Source organism: Panulirus ornatus, chromosome 14 (genome assembly GCF_036320965.1).
Source record: "Panulirus ornatus isolate Po-2019 chromosome 14, ASM3632096v1, whole genome shotgun sequence".
Classification (NCBI taxonomy): domain Eukaryota; kingdom Metazoa; phylum Arthropoda; class Malacostraca; order Decapoda; family Palinuridae; genus Panulirus; species Panulirus ornatus.
In genome coordinates this window covers 11,906,400-11,926,548 of record NC_092237.1, presented here as the reverse complement: position 1 = coordinate 11,926,548, position 20,149 = coordinate 11,906,400, and the positions used below count along the sequence as shown (strand labels likewise).

General features: G+C 45.0%; 1 protein-coding gene across 1 annotated transcript in view; it reads right to left on the bottom strand.

Moving 5' to 3' along the window:
- IRSp53 (Insulin receptor substrate 53 kDa) overlaps window positions 1-20,149 on the bottom strand; it is a 217,929-nt gene that overhangs the window by 13,221 nt on the left and 184,559 nt on the right. The window contains 6 exon segments of the mRNA XM_071669639.1: window positions 1,741-1,881; window positions 2,060-2,243; window positions 3,357-3,551; window positions 10,447-10,512; window positions 16,543-16,671; window positions 17,215-17,286. Of these exon segments, the coding sequence (XP_071525740.1) occupies window positions 1,741-1,881; window positions 2,060-2,243; window positions 3,357-3,551; window positions 10,447-10,512; window positions 16,543-16,671; window positions 17,215-17,286 (787 nt within the window).

Below are 20,149 nucleotides of genomic sequence, written 5' to 3'. Positions count from 1 at the left end.
CTTCTACGAATTCAAAGATAAAATGATATGTGATATTCCTTTCCGCATTCATGGGGAAATATTAAATGACCATGATTCATCAAGATATATATATTTATCTATTTATTTATTTTGCTTTGTCGCTGTCTCCCGCGTTTGCGAGGTAGCGCAAGGAAACAGACGAAAGAGATGGCCCAACCCACCCCCATACATAATGTATATACATACACGTCCACACACGCAAATATACATACCTATACATCCCAATGCACACATATATATACACACACAGACACATATACCCATGCACACAATTCACACAGTCTGCCTTTATTCATTCCCATCGCCACCTCGCCACACATGGAATACCATCCCCCTCCCCCCTCATGTGTGCGAGGTAGCACTAGGAAAAGACAACAAAGGCCCCATTCGTTCCCACTCAGTCTCTAGCTGTCATGCAATAATGCCTGAAACCACAGCTCCCTTTCCACATCCAGGCCCCACACAACTTTCCATGGTTTACCCCAGACACTTCACATGCCCTGATTCAATCCACTGACAGCACGTCAACCCCGGTATACCACATCGATCCAATTCACTCTATTCCTTGCCCGCCTTTCACCCTCCTGCATGTTCAGGCCCCGATCACACAAAATCTTTTTCACTCCATCTTTCCACCTCCAATTTGGTCTCCCACTTCTCGTTCCCTCCACCTCCGACACATATATCCTCTTGGTCAATCTTTCCTCACTCATTCTCTCCATGTGCCCAAACCATTTGAAAACACCCTCTTCTGCTCTCTCAACCACGCTCTTTCTATTTCCACACATCTCTCTTACCCTTACATTACTTACTCGATCAAACCACCTCACACCACATATTGTCCTCAAACATCTCATTTCCAGCACATCCACCCTCCTGCGCACAACTCTATCCATAGCCCACGCCTCGCAGCCATACAACATTGTTGGAACCACTATTCCTTCAAACATACCCATTTTTGCTTTCCGGGATAATGTTCTCGACTTCCACACATTTTTCAAGGCTCCCAAAATTTTCGCCCCCTCCCCCACCCTATGATCCACTTCCGCTTCCATGGTTCCATCCGCTGACAGGTCCACTCCCAGATATCTAAAACACTTCACTTCCTCCAGTTTTTCTCCATTCAAACTCACCTCCCAATTGACTTGACCCTCAACCCTACTGTACCTAATAACCTTGCTCTTATTCACATTTACTCTTAACTTTCTTCTTCCACACACTTTTTTTTCTTTTATACTATTCGCCATTTCCCGCATTAGCGAGGTAGCGTTAAGAACAGAGGACTGGGCCTTTGAAAGAATATCCTCCCGTGGCCCCATTCTCTGTTCCTTCTTTTGGAAAATTAAAAAAAAATGAGAGGGGAGGATTTCCAGCCCCCCGCTCCCTTCCCTTTTAGTCGCTTTCTACGACACGCAGGGAATACGTGGGAAGTATTCTTTCTCCCCTATCCCCAGGATAGGATATATATATATATATATATATATATATATATATATATATATATATATATATATATATATATATATATACAAATGATCTAAGTGTACATGAAAACATCTTAAAAATACAAGTGCTAAAGTCTGATATCAAGTACCACAGAAGAGTTGCATTATAAATATATAATGCAGCAATCAAAAAAAAATATATAAGGATTTCTACATGACAATATAACTAGTCCAATAATGTATGCCTAATGGGATACTGTAATACATGTAATACCAATAAGGGCAATGAGGTCCATTTCACAGAAGGAGAGCTGGTTGTCACCACTGGGTGTGTAAGCATACAGTGCCCTAGCCATGGCCCTTCGCCCAGCATCCTCAGGTATTGCCATAGACCTTCGCAGAACCATGTTCTCCGCTGCAAAATTCAATAGCGTTAGAATCTTAGTAATGTAGATGGACTCCAAAATCATTTAGATTACTATCAGGTATTCTATTCCCAGCTAATCTATCATAACTGACTTCCGTGAAAAATAATCAATCAACAAAAACGATTTCAAACTCTTTTTGCAATTATGTGTACGTGTTATACTTACGAGTGAACCTTTGGTCAATATTGAATTCTGACCTCGCTCTGGTCAGAGGACGTGATGGCATATCATCAGAAGCGGTGCTCAGATCAAGGCAAGAAGCATCCACAGACCGTGCTTTCCTAACGTTTGAAGTCACTGACATTGCATCATCCTCTAGGCACATTGGTGTTGAGTAGATACCTTCATCCTGCAGTAGAGATGATGTGAACAGGCGATGCGCACTGACGTGGTGAAGGTATGGAGATCATGGAAATGAAGCAAAGTAATAACGTGCAAAGCATTTCGGCAACTGACTGGAGACGTCGACTGTATTTAGTCCTGCTAAACTTCCACTTTCCATAATTTCTTTTGTTCTACACTTTACATCCAATGGAAATGGAAAATTCATGATATTCAGATCAATATTTGTTAATAAATGAAAAAGGTCATGTACACCATAATGAAGTTATTAATCTGTGAGCACCATTATATCCTGTGTGACAAATTACACCACGTGGCTCATTCTGCTCTGTGTGAACCTGGTGTAAAAGTCATATCTAATTCCCATCTTTGTATTAACATAAAAGGTATTCAGGTATACCTATGCGCTGACTACCGTCAGTTCTTCCCTCTTGTAACTACTAATGTCTTATCTTTCCTTGCTCAGATTACACTTCCATGAAATGAGATCGAGCAAACGAAATGGAGAGTTTCGTATGTACCTGTAGTATACTTCATTCACACCAAGATTTTAGGGAGATTCCAAAAAGAAGTATCCTATAAGTAACTACTACTACTACTACTACTACTACTACTAATAATAATAATAATAATAATAATAATAATAATAATAATATAACACATGATCGTGGAAAAATATGAATGGAAGTCCTCAGGAGCAGAACAAGTTATACTGGCAGTAAGTGTGTGTGTGAAAAGTGAGGGTAGATTCCTAAACGTTAAGAAGCTACTTGTGTGACAGGTTGAAGGATGTAAGAGGGGGGGGGGGAAGCACTTTAAAGAACTGATTAGGCATGATGAGAGAGCTGGTTATTGAAACACGAGGGACAGAGGTAAGGGAAGAAAGTGCAAACAGGTATTTGTAAGAGGAAGACGTTACAAACGAGGCGAGAACAATAATACACACATATAAAAAAAAAAAGTGATATCATCGATAACTACTGACGTCCCTTACTTTTTCACAGGAATTGAGAGCTGAAAATGAATTAATGGTGATATGGTGAGGAATAGAGGTGAACAAGGTTGCATAAGAAGTGGTTACTGCTCTTACCTTCGGTGTAGTGAAAACCAGCGACTTTACCTTGGGTCTGGCAGTGGGCATCATGCTCCGTATACGGTCTGGTAAAGTCTCACGGGTCTTAGCCACGTCCTGCCAGTTGTCTAGGGTGTGCTGCAGGAGGGTGGAGCCCTTGCTGTGGTAGGCTAGGTAGTGCTTAGCCAACGAGCACTGACGCTCTAAGATGAAACCGTACCTGCGCCTCTCTTGGGTCACAGCCTGCCAGGGAAGGGACATTTTTGAGTTCAGTTGATGACATGAGGAACACTTGGGTGGGGTTGTTATCAGTATGGGGAACAGTGGGGGTTGTGGTCGGCAGTGCAATGGCAAGAGGGCGGTGGGGGTCGTACTAGAGCATGAAGAACAAAAGGGGGTCGTGTTAAAGAATGAGAAACAGTGGGTGGTTGTGCTGGGGCACGAAGAAGAATGACGGTCCTACTAGGTCATGAGGAACGGTAGGGGATCGTGACAGACCATGTGGAAGAATGGGGTCGTGCTCTCGGGACACGAGGAATGGTGGTGGATAGTGCTAGGGCGGCCGGAGGAACTGTGAGGGGAGGGTGTTGTGCTAGGGCATGAGCGACGGTGAGGTAGTGTTGTAGAAGCGTTAAGCAAAAGTAGAACATTCCTTTATAGAAAACTGGAGTAAATGTAATCACACTGGAACAGAGAAACAAGCTGGGATCATGCTAAGGGGGGAAAAGAACTATGTGGTTACGACTTGGGGTAACAATGGGAGATCACACTACGAAAAAAAAATTAATAAGGGGTTACAGTAGGGACAAAAGAAAAATATGGGGGTCATGCAAGGGAACAAAGGGACAAAATGGGGTCATGCTCGGGGGGAAATGGGACAATATGGGATCATGCCATGGAGGAAAGGGAACGATATGGGTTCACTGTGGAGGTAGCATAGGGGATTAATCTCCAACCGCTGGAGGAGATTCCTGGGAGAGGTCGAGAGAGGCTGAGGAGGTTCTCATCTCACTGGACACAAAGGGAGAGGCAGCGTGGAGCAGGGTGAGGGAAGAGGGGGCACCGTCTAAACCTTAATGAGAGGGGAACCACACTCCTCATGCTCAACGAGAGATGACATGAAAGATTTATAAAAGGCGTTAAGCCTAGAAAGATGAAGGACGCACGACCTGTACCCGAAGGTTTAACGAAAGATGAACGGGGCGTTCTGGGAAGTTTAACATGTGTCAAAAATGTACAGGATGACAGGGAAGGTCAACACTGATAAGATCCAAAATATAAACAATGAAAGAAATTTCCAAGCAAACTGATACGGCAGCACAACAGGAAATCAGATGGTAAGTTTAACTAAAAGGAACCACAGCAATTTTATATGCAATGAGTGAGAAACTTAACAACAGATGTGAGTAAATTCAACAGGAATCAGAATATGTAACAGTATGACTTACATTAGGTGCAAGATGATTAAGTAATTACAGAAATTTAACGACAGATGTGAGGAAGTTAAACGACACATTTCGATATGCAATTTATATTCAACGAGATAACATGGAAGAAAGCGACAAAGGTTAACTCATTTATGAAACTTATAGGAAGTCATCGAGAAAGGTTAACGAAAACCTGACAAATAAGTTTAACGGAAAGGAACATTTGAACCTAAACGGTTACAGGAAGACAACGGACGACTTACACAATGTGAACGGTGAACACAAACATATTGTTTATGTATCCTGAAGGTGCGCAAAAGCCTTGAAACCCACTGCGCATATACCGTCCATCAAAAAACGGCGAAGTGCCTGGCTCTCGAGACATACGATAAACGGAGGAATCCTTTGAAGGCTATATGTATGTACCTGAACCATCTATAGGTATTGAAGATAGATCTAGAGACGATGGTTAGAATCTTATAGAGTTAGCGGGCATTCAGTACAAAATCAACAATATCCATTCAAGATTTTTGAGAACCTTAGATAAATACTTACGCAAAGTGAAGGTGGAAAGGTCAAGATCAGTTGATTTGGAAATATTATCCAACACAACGATGACTTTTAAGGCGTGTGAGAGAAATGTGACCCAGACATTTATTTCTTTGTCAGTAAAGGTTAAAGGTGACCTGAAACTGTACACTTCTCCACCTGACCAACTGGCAGCTCTGAGGATTTATAACGCCCTCCCACAAAGGAGGAAGACATTACTACACGTATCGACTTCAATGGCGCGCCACCACCAGCCCTCGGACACCCACACAAAAACTTGAATTTCAAGCGATCGACTACGCAATTATTTTCTTCTTCAGTGTTCCTGTCGTCAAGTGCCTCTGCTGTCTTCACAGACACGTACTATGGCGGCATAACCTAACATTCCACCGTCTCAATTTAGCCGGCATCACAACACTACCTTATAAATTTCTACCTAACCAGTGTAAGTGTATCGTCTTAGAATGATCTTGAACGTATTCTATTGCTATTACTTGACACTGAAGGCCTATATGACCCCTGCCAGTCGACAGGCCGAAAGCCCAAATAACTAAGCAAGTAGCCGCTGGCGCGGGCCACTTATCTTTACAACAGTCCGTTATTACGTCTTGTGACTCATTAGCATTGTTCGTCACCCAATTTATTCCATCGTAGACAATTGTTCTCTCCCTTCTCCTCCTTCGTGTTCATTATTGCTCGTTGGTCATGATCTTGTGCTAAATTTGACCTGTAAGCCTAAGGATCGTCTTCAGCATCCTGATATAAAAAAAAAAAAATCAAAATCCGTTTATTTTTTCATCTGCATGTCAATACCATAGTTATGCTACGACACATCTCTAGCGATCTGTCTATTTCATTCAATACAGGCCGTCTGTACTCCTTACCCTGTCAGCCTAGTTTTTATATTGTCTGTGTCACATTTCAGCGTTTGATGTATAAAACTTATGACCACATTAGAAAGAGACACATTAGTATTATTGTTTTCTACGTCTGGCAGAGAGGTTGTGTGACACTAGCAGTGTAGGTGACGGCTGCATGGTTCTGATTTTGTCTGTTTCCCTTATTAGACTTGCTTTCTAACGAAATGAATACTTTGCAGAATTAATATTATTATCAAAATATAGCTCTGCAACTATGTTTTATTGTGAACGACTGTCATTGCCTACCGTAACTTCTCGAACATCCCTTCCATTTCACTCCCAGTGTCAGCCCGGCGAGAGTGCATACAGAAAGTATAGCTTGACCAATTTCACCTGTATTAACACCGTTTGTGTACCGACTGTGTTTAATCCTCTTCTGCCTTTCAAAACCCTCATTTTCTACATATTGTGTATCTTCTATGTTTTCCAGCCCTAAACTTGCAGTTTTCATGAAATCGCTTAATATTATTATTATCATTACCATTATATTACCTGATGTTTACTTGAGATATCAGTTTCAAGTTTTATTCCATTTGTAACGTGATTAATGACTATTCTCTTGCTCAACCAAACTAACAATGCTGTTTACGTATTCAATTTGTACACGCTTTCCCTTGCAAAGACATTTCACACTCAAACTTATGTTTACTTACTTCTCTCTCTCTCTCTCTCCACTTGCACTTACACTGAACTGTCCATCTATCATGCTGTTCATGCATTCTTTTAATGAAAGTAAGCAGCTGTAGAATCCAGCATGAAGAATTCATCATCTGTGGACCCTCGTTGAAACTCGAACACTATCTCATTCCTATTTTTTAACCGACTGGCATCCACGAACGGCACTGGGCCCCTACAGCTAGGGCAGGAATGGTGAGGGGGTAAAATACATCCGTTCATCAAAATTATGTTCAAAGAACTGTAGGAGGCTGGGAGACACAATGAGATGAAGAGCTGTACAGTCTAGCTGTACCAGGATATACGAGGATATCGAATCGGCTCAAACCCTCGAACTGCCGACGACCACATCCAGCACCAGAGCTGCGTGACCCTTTCAGAAGGAGGAGGAGGAGGAGGAGGAGGAGGCACGCCGCGCAACCTAAGCTGACATGACGTGCGTTCAACCTGAGAAATGAGAAGGAAGGTGAAATGTTTCCGACTGGAAGGAAGAAGAGGATGAGCTTCTGAACTTGTGAGCAGTTCTCCATACTGGGATTGACTGACCATGTTTACAGGTTTACAGGTGTGGGGGGAATACATTCGAGACCTGGAAGGAGTACTTAATTGTTTTAAGCAGACTGTTATTTTGTGGTATGGAAACTTCAGACGCCATAGGTTAAATCAATGCCTACTATACCTCACGGAACATAGAGGCTAAGAAATATTTGAAGGAAATGAAATAATCTAAAGGTACACCTTGACCGGATTCCAATACGCTACTGAGTCCTGGGATGAGGTGCCTTACTCCGTCCCTAGCTCACTTCTTGTTCCCCCTCCAGTGTTGACATGTTTCAGGTCACCACGACGTCATGAAGGAACTTTTATGTTGCCAAAGGAATTGTTTCTTATTTGACGTACAGTTCTGGAGCAGTGTCCCATACTTTGACCTGAGGATGTGTCGCATAAACACCTTCGCCTTGAGTGTTACCTTATCATCGGTCCTTTATGTTCTTAAAACAGCTGAATATTTTAGCCTCATTTCAAAAGACATCCATCTTTAGTTCGTTGGGAATTTAAGTCTAGTCTCACATAGTGGATCATCTACTCCTTATGTACAAAAAAAAAAATCACTCAGCTACCGATCACATCCCATCATTCCTCGGTACATTTTGGGCTGGGTCAATTTTCCGGCCTCGCGCCTCCCAGGTCGATCTGGTCGGCTCCCCTCGGCAACAGCAGCACCATCTTGCCAACACCAGGAGGAGTTCACATTATCCTAACCTTACCCTCTCCCGCCTCCAATAAACCCTCACCCCTCTCCCATTAAAGTTTCTAATCCACTTTCACAGCTCTTACTTCTCCTTACACGAGATATTACTGTCTTCTCTTGCAATCAGCATAAACATTCCTCCCAACCTCTATTTTCCATCAGTGGACGGTTTCCTTTAACCTGTTCGGCGGATTTATGTTATGGACGTTTTTCCACTCTCTCGGACCAGTTACCACCACCCCAGGGAGGCAGGCTTGTGCGGCCTTACACCCAACACTACACGGCGCCTCCTCCTCCTCCTCACCTTTCTTTGGTTCTCTGCAGTCATGGCCCACGTCAGCCTAGTCCATTCTGAGGCAGTTGCAACCCCCCTGCTCACACACACACACACACACACACACACACACACCTCACCATGAACTCTACACAAGACCTTTCTTATCTTTCCCTTGGTTCTTGCGTTATGACAGAGGCCTCGCGGCTGGAAACAGCACACACTCTGGCACATTTTCCATTTGTTTATTACGTTCCTACAGTTCTTCCATGCTGTATTTCCCTTATAATCATATCCTTAACGGAAGGTTAACTTTTACTATCATGGCTACATCTCTTTCACTCTTGTGTTTTAGTACAGGGTGCCTGACAAACTATATATGAGTCTAATGTCATTAGATTTTCATTATCTTTCACAATACCATTTCTAAAAAAAAATAAATAAAAATGAGGTGGTAGGAGACACATCGTTAAAGGCTGGCGCGCCCTATGCTAGCCTAGTCGAGCTTACCAACATGGCGAGCGACGACCCACAACTCACTGCTGGTAAAACTTCCCGAGTTCTTCACACCCTCGCTTTCTCCTCAAGTGATGCCTGATAATACTGCCTCAAGGTGGGCGAAGTCCTGTGTATGTGAATATCATTTTGTGGTAGGTGAAAAGAGTTTTACACTCGCTTTGCCGCGTCTCTTAACTTTGAACACATGTACATACTTGCTACTTCCCCTCGTTAGCGAGGTAGCGTCAAGAACAGAGGACTGAGCCTTAGAGAGGGAATACCCTGCGTCTCGTAGAAGGCCACTAAAAGGGGTGGGAGCGGGGGGCTGGAAATCCTCCACTCCTGTTTTTACTCTAAAAGAAGAAACAGAAGGGGATCAAGTGAGGATTTTTCCTCCTAAGGCTCAGCCATCTGTTCTTGACGCTACTTCGCTGAAGCAGGGGGTAGCGATGCTGTTTCCTGTGGGGCGGGGTAGTGCCAGGAATGGATGAAGGCAATCACGTATGAATATGTACATCTGTTTAAGTATTTATGCGTATGTATATGTATGTGTATGTATGTTGATATGTATATGTATGTATATGTGCCTCTATGGGCGTTCATGTATACATTCGTGTATATGAGTGGGTCGGCCATTCTTCGTCTGTTTCCTGGCGCTACCTCGCTGACAAGGGAAACAGCGATAAAGTACAATAAAATAATAAATAGAATATGAATCAAACTACCACAATTTGGAACTTACAAAACATTTGCATTTACCACAATAAAAGCGTTGAAAAAAAAGCATCAACTTAAATTCTACCATAAAACTCACGAGTAACTGGTCTTTCCTGAGAGCTTTCCCACTCGCTACCGCAATTACCCTCGCGTTTTCCCGCTCGCTGAATCCGGTCATGCCTGCGTTCGTGACTGCTGGAGCGTGACGTCACGGGTGCTAACTGACAGATTCAGCTCAAATACCGTGTCTTATGATGCAAATAAAACAGTTCCACTCGAAATGCAACTACTGGATTTTATATGACGGCCTTGTGTGATGGAGTTTGAAACACCTGGTCTACTTTAATGAGAGAATAATAGAAATCTATTTATGTAGTGAAAGTATTCAAGGATCATTCATCTGTGTCTTTCCTTGACAGCTCAAGATAAATATCTGCAACACTATAACACAGTTTTACTGAAGTAAAATCATACGCAACACACTAAAAAACGAGAAGTTAAAGACAGAGACATGAGGGAAAAAAGCTAACAGCGAAAAACAAAGGATGAACAGAAAACGGATGAGAATAGAATTTGAAGAGAATCGTTGAGATGGACAAGAACGTGATGGCGGAAGACACCTGCTCCACTATCTCCGCGGCTGGGGTCACCCCTCCCTTCTTACCCTCTCAGGGCCCCATCCCGAGGTCGAGCAACACCGAACATAAATGCCGGTTTCTCCTCCTCCCGACCGAGGTCGAGCAACACCGAACATAAATGCCGGTTTCTCCTCCTCCTCCTCCTCCTCCTCACAGCGCGCTGACCCTCTCTTTCCTATCATACTCACGTTCTGCAGACTGCTCTCCACGAAGGTGTCCATCTTGAGCTTCTCTTCCTCCAGGGCCTGGTATTGCTGGAAAGAAAACACATAAGATCAGCAGAGGTGGGGTTCCCCCAAAGCCCTTGGTAAAGAGATTATATCCTTGTGGTGCTTCCACGGCTGGTTCCCACCCACGGCCACACCCACAACATAACACTTGAGAAAAGAATTCTTTTCTTGATAATAATTGTGGAATAGAAATGAAGCAGTGCTCGAATTGTAAGATTTCAACAAGGGGGATGGGATAGGGGGGTGTTAGTTTTAAGGTTTGGCAGGGGAGGGAGGTGGTGTCCCCCCCTTCGCAAAGAAAAAGTGGAAACTGTAGTTAAATAAGGCATACTGCTCTATTCTAGTAACGTTTAGGGATAGATCATGCAGCGAAATCATTATCCATCTCCCTTACTTTCAACAAGAAGGAGGGGATGATCATCTGATTTTGAGCTATCCCCCCCCCCCCCTTTTCTCTCTCAACTCGCGACTCTGGAAACGAGACATTCCAAGCAACTAGGAATGACTAAAGTTGTATATATATAACATGGGAATACTTCCAGAAATGCACTCTCCAGTGAGCCTGGTCGGCAACTGACCTCCTAGGCATCACTGTTTCTATGCAGTGGAGGCGGGGGATATAGCCTGTGATTCTCTTTTCCAGGATGGACAAAAACCTGAGTAAACACAGGTGTTGTTGCCTCTTCCCATTCCAGACGACCTTCACCAAATCAAACCTATCGTTCCTTCATCTTAACTTTGACTAGGATTTACCACGGGATTTCCAGGGCCGATCAAACTTCCCAAACTTAAACCAAGCAATACTAACTTAGCAGAAAACAAACTTGGCTCACAAATTAAACTACATTCATTCTCGTCTCTCGTCCTTTCCCAAGTTCCTGGAAGAATTACCCGAAGTCGAAGCCATACAGTATCTGTGATCCCGCCTAAACCATGGGAGAATGAATATATCACATTGGAATTGACGTGGTGTATGGGAGCAGATGTGTACCAGAGTACTGCTGTAGGTACGGTACCGCGGGCACCGCTATACCGAACTGTACCTCACCACTGGCATACAAACATTCACCGCATGTTTCCATCCAAAACAAATGTAATGAACTCAGTGAGAGTTGATGCGCTCGGGGTGAGCGCGGCCGCCCAGCCCGGCCACCAGGCATCTGCTGCTCTGCTCTTTGACCGAGGACGACGACTCGTAACCTAGACCATCCATCAGACCACGACCACGTCGGGTCATCTCCTCGCTTAAACACGACCTCGCTGGGTCATCCTCCTCTACCGTATACAGTATATCTGTGACCTACCATATACCCCTGGGCAGATCTGTTGAGGTGGCATTACCACCTCACCGTACAGCCTATCGACAACTGACTCCCTCGGTACAATGCCCCATGGGTAGTAATAATCTGACCTTCAGGTCATAGGTCAGTATCAATCGAAGTCTAAGAAGCGAGTCAACGTCTGGAATTGTTTAATAACGTTTAGTAACCAGACTGCAGACATATTGTCCCTCCAGCGTCCAGGGGGTTAATCTCGGAGGTCTACATATATAGCCTAGCTTTACCCAGCTGGCGTAGAACAAAATGAAGTCTAAACAAGCGAGGCCAACGTCTGGGTTTGTTCAGTAACCTGGCTGCAGACATTAGGGCCCTCCAGGGTTCAAGGCAATCTCGGGGTTGGGTGGTGGTTGGGGGGTTTAGATTAGCCTAGGTTAACCTGGCCTGCCTGACTCCAGCCAGATAATTAAGAGCGTTCTGGGAACGCTCCAACTGCCGCGGGGAAATGACACGTCCTCACCAGCCCGCCTCCCATGTTGAATTTCGGGAACTTTTTCCCCGATTGTCCGTCTACTGTGCCTCTCTCTCTCTCTCTCTCTCTCTCTCTCTCTCTCTCTCTCTCTCTCTCTCTCTCTCTCTCTCTCTCTCTCTCTCTCTCTGTATATATATATATATATACATATATATATATATATATATATATATATATATATATATATATATATATATATATATTTAAACTATTCGCCATTTCCCGCGTTAGCAAGGTAGCGTTAAGAACAGAGGACTAGGCCTTTGAGGGAGTATCCTCACCTGGCCCCCTTCTCTGTTCCTTCTTTTGGAAAATTAAAAAAAAAACCGAGAGGGGAGGATTTCCAGCCCCCCGCTCCCTCCCCTTTAAGTCGCCTTCTACGACACGCAGGGAATACGTGGGAAGTATTCTTTCTCGCCTATCCCCAGGATATATATATATATATATATATATATATATATATATATATATATATATATATATTGGAAAGGATCACAATTTTGCGCGTGATCAAGATATTCCTATGAGTCCAAAGGGAAAATGGAAGACGATAAGTTCCCAATTGCACTTTCGTGTAATAATCACATCATCAGGGGAGACATAAGAGAGAAATGTAAGTCAGTCAATGTATATCAACTGACTTATATTTCTCTCTTATGTCTCCCCTTATGATGTGATTATTACACGAAAGTGCACTTGGGAACTTATCGTGTTTCATTTTACCCGTGGACTCATAGGAATATATATATATATATATATATATATATATATATATATATATATATATATATATATATATATATATATATATATATAGAGAGAGAGAGAGAGAGAGAGAGAGAGAGAGAGAGAGAGAGAGAGAGAGTGTGTTATGCGCTTATTTTTCCCTGCATGACCTTTGGAACACGACTGTACGACGATGGAGCACGATGGTACGAAGCCTCGAGCAAGACGGTACGTACCGGTCATTTGAGCACCACGGTACGACCCTCAGGCACGGCGGTATGACCCTCGACCACGTCCCGTCAGCATGGCACCTTTCACCTGACCCACCTCTGTGTTGTTCAGGATCCAAAATCTTTAAGTTTTTTATTTCTTTTTTTTTTTTTTCGTCTACGTGTTAGCGCAGTGCTTAAGGCGCGGATGAGAATTATCAATCCCCACGCCACCTGGTAAATGGGACCACGCCCTCATGTCAGGAGCACACGCCATGTTCCCACGCCACCAGTACACACTCCCTCACCCGCCCACCGACCCTCCTCCACCTCTCGTATAGCCATGCCAAACGCAGCGCTCCCGCCAGTATGTTTCTATATGCACCCACACGGCACCCGACGTACCTCGTGTACACACTCACACGTCCTCACCGACGTGCCTCATGCACACACAACTATACGACCTCACTCACCTGCCACCGCAGGCATCACAACCACACATTCTCACCCACGAATCACACCTCCTCATCCACCTGCCGCAGGCATCACAACCACACATTCTCACCCACGAATCACACCTCCTCATCCACCTGCCGCAGGCCCATATCCCCACATCAGGTATATGCCCATAAATAAGGCTTCCCTCCTCATCTCGTCCTTTTAGCATCCACACACACACACACACACACACACACACACACACACACACACACACACACACATCTGCACAACCTGAGCCTCACACAACCCCCGGTCAAGTGGCGACTGTCCCCTCCCACACCTCCGTCAGCTCCACACATCCCTGCGACCCGCTACCCCGGCAGACTGCCAAGCCTCGGGGCTTCATGGCAGGTCGGGTGAGGAGGCCGGCCTATCGCTGCTTTACTAGCCCACATAAGATCCCGCTGCCCAGCGCCCCAATCTCCTTCCCCTCCCCGTTACACGCTCGAACCCCGTTATCCGTTCCAAATTTCTACATGCGTATATATATATATATATATATATATATATATATATATATATATATATATATATATATATATATATGTACATAATGTGTATTGGTGTGATTACTATTTGTATGTTACGGAGTGTTCCACACTCGTGTTGCCCCATTTCTTAACTCATATATATGTAACATATCTTTACTCCTGGATGTGTAAACACACACACACACACACACACACACACACACACACACACACACACACATACACCAGCCTAAGCCATGTATCCATTTATCAACCAGCCCTGAAGGGAGGATGAACACTTAGGTTAGGAGTAGGCCCACTGCCTCGCCCAGGACCCGAACCTATGAGGGCCCCATGGTGACTCATGGTCAGTAACGCTAACCACTACGGCATAGAGGCCTTATTGTGTGTGTGTGTGTGTGTGTGTGTGTGTGTGTGTGTGTGTGTGTGCCTTAAGAACGATGCCTAGGTTCATCATGAAAAACTTTCGATGGAAAAATACAGAGTAGAAAAATACATACGATACTCAGTTATGTCGAAATCATCGTACAACAAAGTTGGCAATAAGTTAAGTCGAAATTATCGTGCACTGTAGACGACACTACGTCGAAATTATCGTACACCACAGTCGTAATATAATGTACTTATAACTACACAGGAAAACGAACATTCATTAAGTGCTTTCTCGGTGAAACAGCTATCGGTGGTCAAGGGGCTTAGGCCGGGTGGCTTCCAAGCAGTGCTTGAAGCCATGCCCAAGCAAGAAAAGGCCTACGTCACGGCCGGCGCCCAATAAGGCAATAATTGGCAACTTCTCAAAAATCGAGACAAATGTTGTTGGCGGCGCGCGCATCGCTTCCTCCTCAAGGTGCCATGACTTGCTGGGGCAGGAGGCGCTCTGCGGTGGTGTCGTGTTGCTGTTTCGTCTATGAGAGAGAGAGAGAGAGAGAGAGAGAGAGAGAGAGAGAGAGAGAGAGAGAGAGAGAGAGAGAGAGAGAGCTACGCAAACCACAGGTCCAAGCGAGGTGTGTGTGGTATTAACACTGCTATAGAGAAGAAAAAAAAAGAAAGATGAAAAAGCTACCAGATAACGGATGACCTGATGGTCATCTGCTGCACCGGATGGCAATGATCTCGGAGGGGAGAGAGAGAGAGAGAGAGAGAGAGAGAGAGAGAGAGAGAGAGAGAGAGAGAGAGAGAGAGAGAGAGAGAGAGAGAGAGAGAGAGAGAGCGCACTAACAAACTGCTTCAATTCAAAATCACAGAAAAAAAAATTTGAAGGTTGATTAGACTAATCATTTAAAAAAAAATAAAGGAGTAAATTGGTTATACTAACCATATGAAATTACGCAGACGAGAATATAACACACATTCCCCATAAGGTGGCCGACCTGTTACATCCTGGGGACCCCAGTCTGTATGTACATATATAAATACAAGTATACGTGAACATTATAACCATGTACCAACGGACAATTCTATTGCAACATTAGCCCAGCTATACAGATCACCAATTTCAGTGGCTTGCGCTTCATTTTCTCTATACATTTACCAAACTGGTCAACCACACGCGCGCGCACACACCCACCCACACATACACACACACACACACACACATCTGGTTCGCCTTCCTTTCGTCATTCTAACACCTATGTCTTTGATTTTTAGATCATTCCTATTCACGTCAGTTTCTTTGTTCTATTGTTCGTCATTCTCATTTCCCAAGTCGTTAACATGCGCCTCCCACCCACCCTCTCCTCTCCCTCGTAACTCCTGCTACGTCACTGACTCGCACACCTCGTCAGCCAACCTTCGTCACATACCGTCCCGTCTTTAAATAAAGCTGTCCGTCTGTCTAGTTCTCCCAACCATTATAATATCTCTTTCCAAATCATTTCCTTCGCCTACTGTATGACTGTAATGTCTCAGCTCTTAATTACCCTTCCGGCTTTTTAAAAGCAAAATATCTCCTTCTATATATATCCATCTTGGTTTTTTTTTTTTGACCTTATCTCTCTCTCTCTCTCTCTCTCTCTCTCTCTCTCTCCTCTCTCTCTCTCTCTCTCTCTCTACTTCATTACTCTCTGCCCACAGACGGATCCTTTTCCAAGCCCTGCTCTTCCGTAACTCCATTCACCTCATCATGACTTATTCCCATCTCTTGTCTATGAAACATGTCCTCCCATTCCTCAATCTGTCATTTCTACTAACGTTTCGTTCCCCTCCCAATTCTACACCTCAACTCTCATTCTCAATCTTCCATGGTCCCCCTTCCTCAACTCGTCCTTGATATCCTGCCCTCCTCATTCACCTGATACCTTATCTCACGCTACCGTTACCTTGATCTCTTTATCCATGGCGCCTTTACTGGCCCTGTTCTTCTTCTTCTGTTTCTTGACCTGAGAGGCAGCCTTGGTATACGACTCTAGCTGATGCTTGTGCGCCGACAGGAATTTCTTCTGCTCGCTCTGTGTCAGGAAGAAGAGGTACAACAGTTAGCTGCTCAAGAAGAGGTACAACAGTTAGCTGTTACAGCTTCTAAAGTTTAACGATATGGACGAACCTGAATTTTACGTCTACGTTTCACTTTTTACGTATTTTTTTTTTTTTTCGAATGAGATTTTTAGGGCTTTGGCTTCCTTTGAACCAAGTTTTTTGTGGATTTTATGCTTTATGTGAACATGTCTTTGATTTATGTATGTGGGTCACAACAGAATTTGCGAAAGGTTTGAGTGTTCGACAACCGAAACACGGGGCACGACAATCGGTGAGGTATGTCCCTTTTTCTTGAACTACATCATCTTACCTTGATGATGACACAGCCATCATGATTTCCTTCCCTCTGCATAGTATCATATCTTAGCCATCGCCTCCGGAACAACGATGAAGAACCTTGTCCAAAAAGATCTTATACCGATCCTACATCACCTCAGTCCAACTGAATATCACCTTAGCATCACTGAAAATCACCTCAGTACCATTGAAGATATTGATTTCGAACTGATCCTCACCTGTAGCACCTTCGTATCCTTATCCAGGTTGGTCTCTAGAGGCACCAGGAGGTCGACGTAGAAGGCCTTGAGCTGTGGACAGAGAGACAAAAGGATGAATTAACCAGAGTCATGAAGAAAGACACTTCGAAATCCAAAGGCTTTTAAATCTCGACCATACATGCACTCAGAGATCTTAAGCCTTTTAAGTGCAAACAAGTATCAGTAATACACCTATGGCTTTCAGGTGAGATAAGAAAGATATTGATAGACTGAAGAGGTCGTGTCCCCTCACCTCCTCCTACTGTTCAATCCACACGTCCTCCTCCCCTGCTGTGTGAGGACCTGCCTGCCATTCCTGAGGCCAATAACCGATCCATAGGATTAGGCGGTAAGCAGGAACCCCGCTAAAGCCGCTTCTGACAGCCAATGGATGAAGGAAATATACATAAAAGAAAACATAACAAAAACGGAACATGGTATGAAATAGAACCATGGAATGAAATAGAATATGGAATGAAACTCAGCAAAACACATATAAACGAGTCGATCCCATGGATGGCACGACATGCCCACTGGGCGTCGTGGTCCACCAAGATGACCGACCGTGAGTGGGCCGGCCAGCCAGGTGGACGGTGATGATAGAGCCAGCAGACCCCAACAGGTTCCTCCGCCGACACAAAAGGCTGGGGCTCCGTTAGACGGCAGATGCCACTCGTCACAGAGACCTGTTATCTCATGGCCCTGACCGGAGAGGCAATGGCCAAGATGGCGCGACACTCCGGCAGTCTCGCGGGTCCACAGCTTGTATCTGTGTGCCACTGCTGTGTTGAATGTGAATACGATTTACAAACTGGTGCCCTGTGGAGAGCGGGGAAGAGGGGGAAGGGGCAGACCACAGGGGGGTGGCGGGCGAAGCGACAAGTGTGACGACACAGGCAGTGAACAGCACATGTTGTGCCCCACATACCCGGCCTGGCGCATCCACACGTTGTCTGGTGGTGTAGGGAGGAGGCTTCCAGCAGTGGCACCGTGGCGGTGACCCAGCCAAGCCCCGCGTTACACGTGACCCCTTCGAGGCTGGACCTCCTACGATAGGATGCTCGGATCTGGCGTCAAGGGGGAGCCTCATCCTAAAGTAAGATGCTAGGATCTGATGCTAGGGTATTGGTGCTGGGGTATGATACAGGGGTATGTTGCTGGGGTATGATACAGGGGTGTGTAGCTGGGGTATGATACAGGGGTGTGTAGCTGGGGTTGTGATTAGAGCAAGTGAGGCAGGAGGAGCTACTGGGGTCGGGTGACAGCGATGGGTCGGTCTGGTGGGACAACTGATATCAACAACAACGAGTTCTGTGAGCTGGGGAAGTGATGGCGGGAAATGGTCGATGACAGGCAAGTGTCGCAGTCTGGGAAACAATTGCTTCATGCTGAGGAAGTGCCTCTGAGCAACATGGTTCCTCCTTGACCTGCCTGTGCCTCTGTTCATCTCCTCCTTCTCCTCCTCCTCCTGTCCCCTCCTCCCCTAACTAGATAGCAAGTCCGGCGCCACCATACATGGCTCTCTCTCTCTCTCTCTCTCTCTCTCTCTCTCTCTCTCTCTCTCTCTCTCTCTCTCTCTCCACACTCGCCCGGCAGGCTCAGCTCACATGAATTTCCCCGAGAGATGGCGTTTTACTTCTCAAAACTAGTAAATATATATAACTCTTAAAAGGATCATATTTTTTTTTTCTATCCAACTGCCAAACTTTCTCAGAACCACTCCAACTACTCTCAGCAACACAGCTTTACTCACACTTTCATATCCTTATATATATCGTGGCCGGTAAACAAGACCTGTGCACTATGATGACCTTTCAAGGGCTTTCCATCGCCTCCCACGTCCAGGATCCTTCCCTTTTTAAGGTCCTTCCTTGCGTCTTGTCTGTCCTACTCTTGGGGCTGTTAAAGCCAAAATTTCGTCTCCCACAAATATTTTTATGACCCTTCACAATCCTACTCCAGCCTGACCATTTCCATTCTTAAACCAGAACCTCCATTGGCCAAGACCACAACCAGAGTGTAGATCCCCCCCCCCCCCCCCGCCCTTGACCTGTCCAATTGCACCTTTTTCCCCCCGTGACCTCCTGTCCAATTGCACCCCCCCCCCCCCCCCGCGGTGACCTCCTGTCTAAGTGCCCCCCCAATTTTTCCTTACCATCCCTACCTCAGATTTCATTTACGGCTCAACCTTGATGTGGAATGTTGCCCCTGACTGGAGCTTCCAACTTAAAGAAAAAAAAGAAAAAAGTTTCCTCGATCCTGCTTCCAAAGTCTGCCCCATTCCTCCATACCCTATTCTTCCTCAATCCCAACCATCCTTTACCAGTCCGTCCCATTAATCCTGTCACGTCGCTCCACCTGCCTCCTGCATTACTATCCCAACCGCCCGCGTCTTCCACCACATAAATTTCCACACAAGACCCTCCTCACACCAGGGCTTCTGTCACTTGCCTTTCTCATCTTCCGTCACTACAACCTTCCTTATTGGAGCCGCTCTATCGTGGCGAGAAGGTCTGCTAGCGGAGACATCGGCCTTTGGCAAGTGGACCTCCTCCATCACTTACATTATCATCTTCCAGTAAAAGAAATACGTATAAATATAGGACATTTTTGTCCCTTGGGGAGAGGGTGACATGTATCACCCGTGTTGAAATCCGGGACGAGGCTTAAGAGCCATCGGAAATCAAACGTGCCAATGGTGGAAAGGAGGATCAAAACAAACAACCCCCGATAAAAGATGCGAAGACTATAACACGGAGAAAGAAACGGCTTCAGTTGAAAACTTGAGAAAATCCTCTGGCAGGGCGAGGCGAGGAAACACACATATACATATACCAGAGATTTAGCAAGAAGCCAGGACAAAGCCTTGCAAGGATTTTCAAAGAGAAACCTCCACAGCAAAACGCCAATAAGA